This window comes from Crinia signifera, chromosome 1, assembly GCF_055691185.1.
Source record: "Crinia signifera chromosome 1, ASM5569118v1, whole genome shotgun sequence".
NCBI lineage: Eukaryota > Metazoa > Chordata > Amphibia > Anura > Myobatrachidae > Crinia > Crinia signifera.
The window spans coordinates 115,222,050-115,235,863 of record NC_139217.1 but is presented as its reverse complement, the minus strand read 5'-3'; the positions used below and the strand labels follow the sequence as shown (position 1 = coordinate 115,235,863).

Below are 13,814 nucleotides of genomic sequence, written 5' to 3'. Positions count from 1 at the left end.
GTTTACCAAGTCAATGAGAATCACCCCCTTTGTGTGAGTCTGGAGATTGCTGTCTACCAAGTTATTCATGTATGTATTCGCATACATATAGTACAATTGGATAAAAGAGTTGAGGGCTGATTCTTAGCCACAGTTGCAGGAAACACAGAATCACACAGAGCTTTTCATACATGGCCATGAAAATCCCATGACATTCCCACAAGTTAGGATGTTTCCGGGCACCCATTTTTCCAATCTTCCAAGTCCAGTGACAGTGACTTTGAGCACTAGGTGGTGCTTAGGTCTCTGACAAAAAGTTCCTGATGTTTTGCGCATGCGCAGTAGGGAAATGGCCAGCGCACTATTTTCCCAGAGACCTGTGCGCCACCTAGTGCTCAGTCATTGCCACTGCTGCTGTATGACTTGCAGAGACTGTTTAGGGCCCAGTCCTCTTTTAATATGATCCTGTATGCAAATATGTATAAAAATATGTATAAAGCCACTTCTGCTGATGCACTGTATACAAAGAGAGATCTGTGTTACTCAGAATCTGCCCGCGTGGACAGAGGAGATTCATCAGCTCCTTCCCTCACTTAAATTGCCCTGTTAATAAAAAAAATCAAACAAAGCAAAGAAAATTTTGTAAAATTACATTAAAAAAGGTCATCAGTACATTTTTCACTTGGTACTAAGTTAACTTTTTATTGCTGATCATAGACACTACACCATCCCTTCAATTTCAACTTCCATCCATTTTTACACACAGGGCAGCAACATAGCACGGGGGTTACAAATAAAATAAAAACAAAGTGATGTCTAGTATTATAAAGATCTTCGCCTTTTTGGGGTAAATATTGGTAATCACACTAATTGTGTAACAATTACACGGGGAAGAAATGTGCCTTTGCCAACTCCAATTTTTCTTACAGTGGAGCAGGTATATTCTGGTAAGGCGATAAAGTGGAAGGTAATAGCGCACCAGCCAAAAACACCCTAACTATCATTTTTCAAACACAGCTGATTGGCTGGTGCATTATCATCTGCCAATTTGATCCAGATGCACTAAGATTCAAAAAGTGATACAATGGAGAGTGATAAATCACAGCCAATCAGCTCCTAACTGCCATGTCGCAGGCTGGGTTCGAAATATGCCAGGCAGGAGCTAATTGGTTGGTTGTTTATCACTTTTCATTTTATAACTTTTTAAAGCTTAGTGCATCTGGCCCCACTCAATCACCTTTACCAGACTTAATGCATCTGCGCCACTGAGTATCACATACTGTAAAACAAAAACACTTCTATTCTAATGTACTAACAAAAGGAACCATTCCTAGTTATGAACAATGTCTAAAGTGACTAGGTTATAGAGGCAGACACCCTGCCAGCAGTAGCAAATGCAGGATTTTTACAGGGGAGTTTCCAAATGTAATCCAGGATCTCCAAATCTGCAGTGCATTGGAGTAAGTATAGGAGTCTGCGAGAGTGGTAACAGCCCTGAAATTTTTTTGTATTTTTGTACACTGGATACAATATTAATATTACATAGTACAGACAGGGCCGGTGCAAGGCCCCGGAGCGCCCCAGGCGAGTCGGGGTGGGGGCACCCCGGTGCCGGGGGGGCGGTGTTGGTGGGGTACCTGTGTAAAAAACTTGCGGCGCCGGTGTCCCTGCAGTGCTGGAGCGGGCAGGGGTGTCCGTGCCGCGGGGGTACCTGCGGCGCTGTCATTGTGTATAAAGCTGGCGGCGGCCGGTGGGGTCCCTGCAGTGAATAGAAAATAACTAGCGATTCCCGCGCCGCCGCGCGCATAGCGCTAGTTATTTTCTATTCACTGCAGGGACCCCGCCGGCCGCCGCCAGCTTTATACACAATGACAGCGCCGCAGGTACCCCCGCGGCACGGACACCCCTGCCCGCTCCAGCACTGCAGGGACGCCGGCGCCGCAAGTTTTTTACACAGTTCACTAACCCTCCATGCTGGGGGTGAGGGGCGAACTGCCGCCCTCCAGGTGCCGGCGCCCTAGGCAAATGCCTAGAGCTGCCTAGTGGTGGCGCCGGCCCTGAGTACAGACAGCCTATTGTATAGGTCAGTGGTTCCCAAACTGTGCGCCTAGACTCCCTGGGGTGCCTCGGGACACTTGCAGGGGTGCCTCGGGTTGTTCGTCCAGGACCAATTCAAATTATTTATGATCAACATTTAAATAAGATAAGGGGTCAGGAAATGTTTAAACATGTCATAATAAATAAATACACAACTATAATAGAACCAGTGCTGCACTCACATTCTCCCATTTCATGGTAAGACTCCTGTCTCTAAATCCTAGCAGCTACTCTCTGGTACATTGTGATGTTTGAGGGCTCATATACACACATACAGTAAATGTGGTAGAAGAAGCTGGTACACTAGGCATGTGCAGCAGCTCTGCTCTGTCCCTTACACTGCATGATGCGGTGGCAGCTCTGTCGATCATATTATATACCAGTGCTATTGTTGTCATAATTGAAGTCACTTGCCAAGAGGAGGGGGGTTTCCGGGCAACCAGAAACCCCCCCCCCCCCGGCATTTGCATATGCCTGCAAGCCATAGAGTATGTCAACAAAATACAATCAGTGTAGCAATCCCAACTTATAACAACTGTGCATAAATGGTATTTACATGATGTATGCTTTGGTCATTATACTACAGGCTATAGTGAAAACTTGGTTGTTTGTGAATTGATTTCATTATTAAACTTTCAACAATATTTTAAGCTTCCATTTAAAAAAATATCCTCAAATGAAAATAGAACATAACACTCTTATACTACCTCCTATCTGTTATACAAATGAAAGTGACACATGAAAGTTAGTGTGTATTATTATTATTATAGTTGGTACAGGCTGTAGGTTGCTGTCCCTACATAAGACTAGGATGGAGATGTAGAGCTGAGTGCGCAGTCAGTGCCAGAGCAGTGATATACAGTAGTACTAGGAGGCAGCAGATGCTTACTGCAGTGCAATACAAGGAGCAGGCTTTGCCCTTGCCTGAGGATGACGTGCTTAGGACCAGGCACAGCTGTAGACAGGCAGAGCAGAGGCACTGCTTGTCTGTACTAGGAGGAGGGAGCACTGCAGGGACTGGGCTGCTGCTGCTGCCACCACACACACTCACTCACACTTGTTATTCCCATCAACTTTTCTCTGCTGCTTTCTCTCCCCTCTCTTATCTGTGCTCCAGAGGATTATATGATTTTCCAATTCAAAGAAGAAAAATAACAGCATCCAATAATGCAGAGCATGCACCTGATTCGGTGGGAAAGGACAGAGATCCAGCAGAAGAAAACCAGATGTGAATGGAAATATTAAAGGTCCCCCCCCCCCTCTTTTGCACATACTGTAGGACACTACAAGAGACAGGATACAGCATTGCTTCAAGGAAGGAGGGAGTTCTTTTCTGGATCTCAGCTTTACACTAGTCTGCCAGGTCATCTGGACCTTTAAAAAAAATCCAGTCCTTGCATTTAAACATGGACAGCAGACACAGGAGGACATAGGCACCGTCTGGGATGTGTGTGCCCTTCTTATAGAGGAGCTAAGTCTTGTATCACACTCACTGGCACACAGAGCACCTACCTATGCCCGGGCATGGCACGGGGAGAGCGCTGATGTGCCATAGCCAGCCGGAGGAATTGGTGCAGCTGCAGTGAGTGATGGCTGGCATAGGTAGACTAGGGTGCAGAGGTAGACGTGACAGAGTGATGGGGTGCTGCTGCCAGCTATTGCCTCTGCACCCTGTACTACTGCTGATGCTGCTCTGCATGCGCTGCTGCAGAGCTCAGGTGTACAACCTCAGCCTGGCCGTGGACGAGGGGCTGCCAGCGGGCACCCTAGTGGGGGACATCCGTGCGGGACTGCCCGAGGGGAGCCCAGGTGAAGGATTCTTCTTGTCGGAGGAAGGGGGCGAGTCCCCGGTGCTGCGGGACTTCCAGGTGGACACAGAGACCGGCATCGTGCGGACACTGCGGGTGCTGGACAGGGAGAGGAGGGAGCGCTACAGCTTTGTGGCCGCCACCCTGCAGGGAGACGTGGTGCAGGTGGAGATCCGCGTGCGGGATGTTAATGACCACTCGCCCACGTTCCCTGTGCCAGCCCTCCGGCTACAGGTGTCTGAGCTTACCCCCCCTGGCACTAGCTTCAGGCTACCTGCTGCCCGGGACCCGGACACTGGCCACTATGGGCTGATGGGCTACACTCTGCTCCGGGGCAGCAGGGAGGCAGCCTTCATCATTAGGTATGGGGATGGCACATTCAGTGTGGGCTCTGGGAAGGATGGGCCAGTAAGGGAAGAGTCAGAAGAACATGACCAAGGACCATGGGGAGCAGTGACTGGTGACTTGGCCAGGTTCCCTATACCTATGGGACAAGGTAAGGAGCCAGGTGCTGAGGGACAGGCACCTAGGGATTTGGAGTATGGAGAGGGACACTTCTATGGGGGTGAAAAGCAGGAATTTGTTGCAGAAGGCAATTCTGATCCTCATTCTGATGGCTATCTGTATGATTCATATACAGGGGGCAATGGTGACAGGTCAGGATCACATGAAGAAGCACAGGTAGAAAGGCCATATTCTACCCTGCACCCCTTAGACCTTGTACTGGTACACTGGCTAGACAGGGAAGAGCAAGATGGGTATCAGCTAGAAGTGGAGGCTTTTGATGGTGGCCACCCTCGAAGAACTGGGAGACTTTTCATAGATATTACTGTCCTAGATGCAAATGACAACCCCCCAAGCTTTGAGCAGCCTAAATATAATGGCTGGGTGTGGGAAAGTGCTCCAGTAGGTACCCCAATATGCACTGTGCATGCAACTGACCCAGATTTAGGGAGCAACGGTCAAGTCAGCTATAGTCTATGGTCTGATGAGGGTTATTTCACTGTTGAAGAAACAAGTGGGGTAGTAAGTATCAGTCGTCCCTTGGATAGAGAGCAAAAGGCCCTACACCAGCTAGTGGTCCAAGCTAAGGATGGAGGGATGCAGCCTGAGGTATCTAGTGTCCTAGTCATGATAAAAGTCCTTGATGTTAATGATAACAAACCCCAAATTGAAGTCACATTACTCACTGACAGTGGACAACCAGAAATATCTGAGGGCGCACAAGTTGGGGAGTATGTAGCACGTATTTCGGTCTCTGACCCTGACTTAGAGCTGGAGGAGCTACCCTCAGAGGCTGCTGAAGATAAAGACATAGTAGAACGTCCAGGGAAAAATCAATATAGAGGACCCTTGAGAGAAATCGATGGTATAAGAGGACAATCACTGTTAAATGCAACACCCGACTCTAATGAGGAACAGAGCAAAACATCTCAGAACAAAGAAAAAAATAGAAAAATGGTAGAAGCTGGACTCTTTGGGACAATGCAACATGTGTCAGTGTCTTTGGAAGGTGCGGATGGCTCCTTTTCTCTTCGTCCTGCTGGATCTCAGATATATTTTCTATGTGTTGATGCTCCTCTTGACCGAGAACAAAAAGATTTATATGAGCTGCGGGTGTCTGCTACAGATTCCGGCTCTCCTCCTTTACAGACTCTAAAAACACTACTTTTGAGAATTGCTGATTTAAATGATCAGTCCCCTGTTTTTAAGCATCCTGAAGGCTACCAGGCCACAGTATCAGAAGCAGCACCTCCAGGCACTGCCTTGCTTACAGTTAATGCACAGGACTTAGATGAAGATGGCCCAAACTCTAGAATAACCTACACTCTCCAAAATAGCACTTCTTCCTCATCTTTTGCATTAGAACCACAAACAGGGATCCTAAGCATTATTAAACCACTTGACTATGAGGCAGAAACTGTATTGAACTTGGTTGTTATAGCTACTGACCATGGGAACCCTCTACTGTCCTCCAGTTGCCAAGTGACCATAATGGTTGAGGATGCCAATGACAATGAACCGGCCTTCTTGCAGCAATTTTACAACGTAACCTTGCCAGAACATTCTACCATAGGGCACTGCTTCCTTCAGGTAAGAAAAACAAATTCTAATATTTGAATGTTTATTTTTTATTTTTATTGTGAAACCTCTTTGAAAAAAAATAATAATATTTCATTTCCATATACAGCAGCAAACTCCTATTATTGCTCTTTATAAAGTTAACATTACACAAATATCATTGAAAACATGCTCTCTTATCTTACTTTGGTACTTATGTAGTAACTGGGCTGCCGATTTTGAAATCGGGTCCATCGCATCGCATCGCACCCGACCATATCGCATGCGATGCGATGCGATGCGATGGACCCGATTTTTCCATAGGATTCAATGTTAAAATGGACTCTGTCCATTTTAACATAGAATTCAATGGGAAAAGGGGTCCTTTTCATACCCCTACTATCCAAGTGGGCATGGAGTGGGATATAAACCTGTGGCGAGCGTAGCGAGCCACCGAGCCCGAAGCGTGGCGAGCGTAGCGAGCCCCGCGAGGGGACACAGAATACCGTCCCCTCGCGGGGCTCGCTTCGCTCGCCACGCTTCGGGCTCGGTGGCTCGCTACGCTCGCCACAGGTTTATATCCAACTCCATGCCCACTTGGATAGTAGGGGTATGAAAAGGACCCCTTTTTCCCATTGAATTCCATGTTAAAATGGACTCAGTCCATTTTAACATTGAATCCTATGGAAAAATCGGGTCATCGCATCGCATCGCATCGCATGGTCGTATGCGATGCGATATCGCATCGCATCGCATCTGATTGTATGCCTTAACTTAAGGCATACAATCAAAAAATCGGCAGCCCAGATACTACATAAGTACCCTTACTTTCTATAACAACAATGGGATACGGTCATTAGGTCGATAAGCATTGAGTCGAAATGCATTTGGTCGCCACCATTATGTTGACATGCAGAAAGGTTGACATGGGTCTAGGTCGACATGGGTGTAGGTCGACGTCATTGGGTCGACACAATCATTAGGTCAAAATGGGCAAGGTCGACAGTGAAAAGGACGACATGGGGTTTTTCACTGTTTTTTGAGCCGACATGTGCCGTCAGGCGGTATTTCATGCCCTACCATCCACTAGGACGTGGTGGGAGAATAAAGTGCATCGAGCCATGCGAGAGAATGCTGTTGCTACGTTTCAGTGTCCATGTCGACTGTGTTGACATTCGGGTAAAAAAAAAAAACAGTGAAAAACCCCATGTTGACCTTTTGACTGTTGACCTTGCCCATGTTGACCTAATGCATGTGTCGACTTAATGAAATGTTGACCTACACCCATGTTGACCTACACCCATGTTGACCTTTCTGCATGTTGACCTAATGATGTCGACCCAATGCATGTCGACCTAACTGGTGGAGACCTAATGATCCATGCCCACAACAATAATGAGCACTGGGCTACAGAAACAGCTGATGTGTATCATATCCTCCTTTGTATCTACTTATTCCTTTATTTGGTGGGATACAAGCTGCAGGTACAGCTCATGTATCCCACCACAACCTCTCATTTATGTTTATTCTAAATGTCTTTTCAGGTGGGCTTTAAGATCCTTAAACCTTTGTATATTTCCCTTGTTTAAATATATGTTCTCCAGTTGTAAATGTCTCATGTCTAATTAACGGGTAATTCTGTAGCCAGCATTGTTGTTTTAATTCAAAATTGTTTGTTATTTACAAATAATTCTACTTTCCTTCTGTTCAGGATTTAGGTATGTGTAGGCTAGTACTGTATATATTTATACATTAAATTGTACACAAACAATAGTAAATAAATAGTAAAACAGCAAACTTAAATGCAAAGTAAGAGGAATTCAGGGAGTGTTTGCCTAAATGTCTCCTGGGATATGTTACAATTTAAACCACTTTGTGTACCATCATAAAGGTTTGTACCCAGGACCAGATTAACAATGGAACTGATAGAGCTGCAGCTCAAGCCTCCACATAAAAATACGCCCATTATAACAGCATGATGATCACAAGCCACCAGCCGGAAATTTGATGGGCTGTGCTGCGCTGCCAGTGCATCAACAGGTGCTTCACCCCCCCCCCCCCCCCCATAGCTCACACCTCATTCACTGAGGGCCCCCTGCGACGCTCCATGCTGCCCCCCCACCCAACATCGACGTTGATCCAGCCCGTCACCGATTGGGAAAGTCCGGGCTGCTTGGGGGCACCCAGCCGTGCTTGGCCGCTCAAGGCCGTTCATGTATTTGGCCGCTCGAACACATGAATACCTGAGCGCACAAATGTTCGAGTCCCCCCCAAGCGGCCCAGAACTCCCCCGAGCGGCCCCCAACAGCTGAAGCCAGCACCAGCAGCCCCAGGGAAGCAGGGAAGTGCATCAGCTACGCCTTCTGTGGTGAATATTTCTGGGCCTGGTAGGTTTGTCCTACCCTAGGAAAACCCACCACTCAAGGGGTTAAATTGTATTTCTATTTTCCACACACAATGTATGCAATTTTTGTACTTTTACATATCGAGACACATGTGTACATGGCACTGGCCACACCCACACAGCACTGGTCACACCCCCTATGCTTCTCATAATAGGCCCTTTAACATTGTCATCCCTAGACCCATAAGGTCCCTAATCCAGCTCTGTGTGTACCAGTTTGTCACACTTACCTGCTAATTGCTATCATTTGCTGAATCCAAGTATTAAATAATTAATATAAAACACACTGTTAAAGTAGATTCCTTGATGACGCGAGGACCAAGTGCGTAATATTAGTTTACCACCTAGGGGTAGATTTACAAAAACTTTTAAAACATACAAGTAGAAGTGTTGCCCACAGCAACCAATCAGATTTCAGTACTGGATGCAGTAGAGGTATTACAGCTATAATTTGATTGGTTGCTATGGGCTCCACATATCTTTTTTAGAAGCGTTAGTAAATCTACCACCTAGTGTTAGAGTCATTAAAATCTCAGTGTTTCCTGCTGTTACTAGTAGCAGTAAGTGCGGCTGAGCCATATTGTTCCCTGAGACTCACAGCATCTATAAGCAGAATGACAGACTGCTGCAGCTGACTTTTCTGCTCTGAGATATCTGACATCTGGAGACGGAATGAGAAACCATTCCAGCAGACTCACTTGCTTTGAGACATGCAACATCGGGAAGCATAGTAAGAGACCACTCCAGCAGACTCTCCAGCTCTGAGAGTAGGCCATTTGGCATTAACATACTATTGGGCCGCTCCGCTCGTAGTTGATAGTTTGGATGACAGCTACTTTTTTTAACCTCAATTATTCAATTCAAGGACAGGTTATTGCAAGAGAAAAATCTGTGGGATGAACAGGTGCACTCTAGTAAAATTGTGCTTGCTGAAAGCTATGAATTATTTTATTAGCAGATGTATGTGTTTTACCACATTACTATTTACATTCCTGTATCAATAAGAGATCTGTTTTTATTTCCACTTAGCTGGCTCGTATGAGTTATATGTGCTATGCATGTTACTTGAGGAAGCAGAACAGGTGTCCTAACCACAGTACGTTCAATGAATTGTCTTTTCCAGAAGCAAAAGTGTTTGGTTTTCTCAGTCTATGGATTCAGAAATCGCTGAGCAAGTTCCTTACACTATAATAAGTCTGTGTGTACAGTATCTGCTCTGCTCATTGAAAAGCTGCGATGCCATCTGTTCAGATTATCAGCCTAAAACAGTGGTTTTTAACCAATGTGCCGTGGCACACTTTCCCCCAGATCTATAGCTGCCCCCAGATCTATAGATGTCCAAACCAGTTTACAGTCACCACCAGTTCAACTGTTACTTACTGGTCTCTTCTTTTCATGTAACGGGCCAATGTACTGTATTTTATTTTTGTTACCTGTGGGGACCAGTGTGATCGTTGTTTTTTTTTTATATGGGGGCCAATAGCTTTTTCTTTTTTCCTGTGGGAGACAATGTGTTTTGCCCTGTGGGGATCTCATGCTGTGCCTTGGCAATTTTAAAATCTTATTTAGCGTACCGCAAGGTAAAACAGTTGAAAATCACTGGCCTAAGGTTAGCACTAAAGATGAAACTTTAAGGTGCAGTTTTACCGTCAAAAGAGGTGTTGCCTTTTGCAACTCATCCGATTCTAGCTATTATTAACCCTTTGAGTGGCAATGTTGCTGTGAGAGATCCTCAAAATATCCACAAAAAATGCCAGTGTCGCTGACAGCGTCTGTTTTTTTTTTTTTTTGGGGTGGAATATTTAACTAAACTTCAATTAATCGACTTGACTGTATTTGTATTTATTTATAGTAAAAGTACAGTCGCTTTGAGCGACGCTGGCATTTTAGCAGATATTTTGAGAATCTCTCACAGCAACCTTGCCACTCAAAGGATTAAACTAGAACATTCTATATAATGGTTAGTAGAACCTGTTTGGTTGCTATGGCAAACACCTCCACTTTTTCTCTTTGAAAGGTTTGATGAAGTTCATAATGATCATTTCTATTACAGCGTCCTTTTATATTTAATTGTTCATGACCTGTACTGTGCTGCATTAATAAAGCATGCAGAGCTATCAAATGGGTTATGAATATCAAAGTCCTCTGAAGAGGCTGTGTGTCGCTCCAATACAATTTTTGTGGCACTATCAGGCCTACTTTTCTAGAGACAGGCCCAGACACTTTGTGTCTTCCGCCCTACACAATGCATCTACTTTCTTTCTGAATGTCTAGGCATGTGGGTGTACAGGACAGCATCAGGGTTTTTCTGGCACATTTGTGCAATGTAGTCAATTATCAAATTGTGAGTTGGGCCAATATCATCATTGCACATTCACATCTGAGGATGCAGATGGTGATAAATCGACTCCACCCCACAGCCTTACCCTAACATCTCCTCTTCTAACTGGCTTAACTTAACCCTCCCTCCTCACAGCCTAACCCTAACCTGGCCCGCATACTTTTGAAAAGAACAGTTGTTATGGTAGGGTGCCGGACTGCTCCACCGACAGTCGGGATTCCGACAGTCATTACTCCGACGTCGGAATCCCGACTGCTCCCTCGTAGGGGTCCACGACCCCCATAGAGGGAGAATAAAATAGATGGCGAGCGCAGCGAGCCCGCAAGGGGCTTCATTGCGCTCCCCACGCTGTGCAGTCGGGATTCCGACGTCTGACTTATGACTGTCGGAATCCCGACTGTCGGGTAATTATACCACACCCTTATGGTATTACTACCACATTCCAGGGGAGTTTGTGTATAAAAGATTGTGTGAGAGCTGAGAAACCACTACTCATAGACCTCCATTTACAGGGTCCTTGAAAATAAGCATTTACTCTCTGGGCCGCTGCTGCTGGTGGTGGCATTAGGCAGTGTCTTACCCCACATTTCTCCTAGGAAACACTTTGCTTTAGTCTTGTTCACAGACATATCATTGGCACAAACCACCAACGTGCCCACAGTTCTATATATTGGCTGTTCGATTGAACAGCTAGTATATTGTGCAATGTGCAGCATTAGTAAATCAACCCCCCCAGTGTCTGTACCACCTTTACCACAGAGCTCTGATCCCTCCCAACCTTAAATCAAGACCTCACCTGCAGTAATGACATATATCTGCTGAATGATATGGATTGGCAATCTTATGTTCACCTGCCCAGATCACATACTTACTGGTACTTTTGACATACTGTATATACGGAATGGAAGATTACTAAAAATCTGTAGGCACCCTCAAAATCCCTTCGCCCTATGCTGCAGCCTGATTTGACTACCAGCTAATCAGATACTGGCCCAAAAATGGCAACAGCCTTCTAGGAGACAGATGCTAGAGGTCCTAAACCGCTAGCGTCTGTTAGGGGAAGGCAGTGTGCCCAGCGCTACACAGGAAGTGCGGATTCTGGAAGCACTGGTGAGCTCTGAGCAGTAACCCCTCTGGCAATGAACATGTAACCCCCCTGGCAACAGGCATGTATATCCCTGGCAATGAGCAAGAAACCTCCTGGCAACAGGCACGTAACCACTGGCAAAGAGTGTGAGGGTACGAGTTCCTCAATCACTCAGACACCGAGCAGATGAAACCAAAATATGGTTTATTTTTATCACAGCACACGAAAGTAGATGAAGACAGGAAAAAGATTCAAATGGTAGCATAAAAACATCCGGGTAGCAAAGTCCTTGTAGCATCACAGTCCAAAGCACAAAACTATCACTTAATCCACACAGCAGTGATAGCATATAAGTCCACACGATACCTAGACAGAGCATAACCTCTTAGTCCAGGACAGTCCATCAAAATCTCTCCCCTCTCTTCCTGCAAAACCCCAACTTACATCCCAAAGGCACCCCTCTCCCCCTCCCTCAGGAATTCTTAACCCTTCCTATGCTGGGTGCAGTTGCATGAATGTAACAGGGTCTCCTATTACCTGTCCAGGGGCTGATTAACTCACTCCCTTCATCTGGCTTTGAAGCTTGTGTATGTGAGGGATTTCACACCTTCATGTAAACAGATCTCTTCTCTGGAGAGTGACCCTGGTGTTATCCAGCCTTTAGCTTCTTGTTATTTGGGGGGGAAGTGTATGTCTCTGCCACTACCTGTTGTCTCTGTTACTAAACAGCCTATAAAGAGGTCCTTTGATCCCTGAACCAAAAACTATACACAAACTGAACAGATTCTAATCTAAGCATTTGGTCGCTTCTAGCCGGACCATTTGTCTCCACATACACAGTTACAATATTTAAGTAATACGCATTTGGGAAGACTGCCATAATTAACTTCATAGTCACAAATCCCTTATTCATGATACCATCACAGTTTACTAAGAACATTACCTGGAGGCAGTGACGTAACCACGGGCAAATGGTCTCAATGGTATAATGCTTACATGAATAAAGTCCTGGGAAATACAGACATACATAGGACTACAGGGTACAGACTGACTAAAGTGTACATTTTTCACTACAAATAATAAAATATCATAATTACAGTCTTACGGTCAGCCTGCTAACCTCACACTCCTCCCCCTACATCTTTAGTCACTGTGCCCAGTTGCTCAGGAACCAATAACAACCTGGAATAGCGGGATGCAGAGCCGAGAATCTGGGGTTTGGTAGTACCACCGGAGTCCCACAGGGTGACATCATACCAAACCCATCTTGTAAAAGGCGGCTGGTTTGCCGAACCAGCAAGGGCATGATTACAGTCTAAGTCATACATTGGAACTAACAAGGGATGTAGCGATTCCTCTTCTTCGGATTCTGGGTACCCCCCCTCTGCAACATTGTAACCTACTAATACTTTTGCCTCGGGCACAATGGGGCAGGGACCACTTTCCACCTCCCCCTCTTGCCCAAGGAACAGGGGCCAAACAGCAGGCCAATATAGGGGCTCTGGCCCTGGCACTTCCACCACCCCGTCATGTCCTTCCTCCCCCAAACCCAAACTAGGGGCATGGCAAATTTCAGTCCAGCATTTGGTCTCAATGTCCAGGGCTGAGGAGGGACCCTCCATCACAAACAATTCCGCTGGTGGCTGCAGGACAGGCTGTGTCAGCTCTGTCCCCTTAAAAGCCAGATGCTCACCTGCAGCTACTTCTGCGCACACCTCCTTCTCCGCGATAGCCTCCTTCCCCAGCTGAGTATGCTGGGCAGCCCGAAACACGACATCATCTGCGACTGGTATGCTTGTGGCCTGGATGTTTTTGGATACTCCTCTAACCACGGTGATCTCCTCCTGGGCGCAGTCCTCATAGATCCCCTGGCAGCAGGTTAATAATTCTGCATCTCCCACCTCAGCAAAAGGGAAGCAGTAGTGCAGCTCCTCCCGGGGTGCCTGGCGCAGAGGCCTCACTTCCTTCATTTTGGGGATAACCTTCCCCTGTATAGAACACTGAGCAGCTTCTCCCCTAGGCTGTGGGAGAAGCTGT

General features: G+C 46.1%; 1 protein-coding gene across 1 annotated transcript in view; it reads left to right on the top strand.

Annotated features, from left to right (window-relative positions):
- The first annotated feature begins 2,973 nt into the window (after positions 1-2,973).
- The window catches only part of DCHS2 (dachsous cadherin-related 2), a 269,106-nt gene continuing 258,265 nt past the window's right edge, over positions 2,974-13,814 (top strand). Inside the window, exon 1 of the mRNA XM_083171960.1 lies at positions 2,974-5,978. Within this exon, the coding sequence (XP_083028086.1) occupies positions 3,666-5,978 (2,313 nt within the window). The 5' untranslated portion in view covers positions 2,974-3,665. The remainder of the gene's footprint in view (positions 5,979-13,814) is intronic.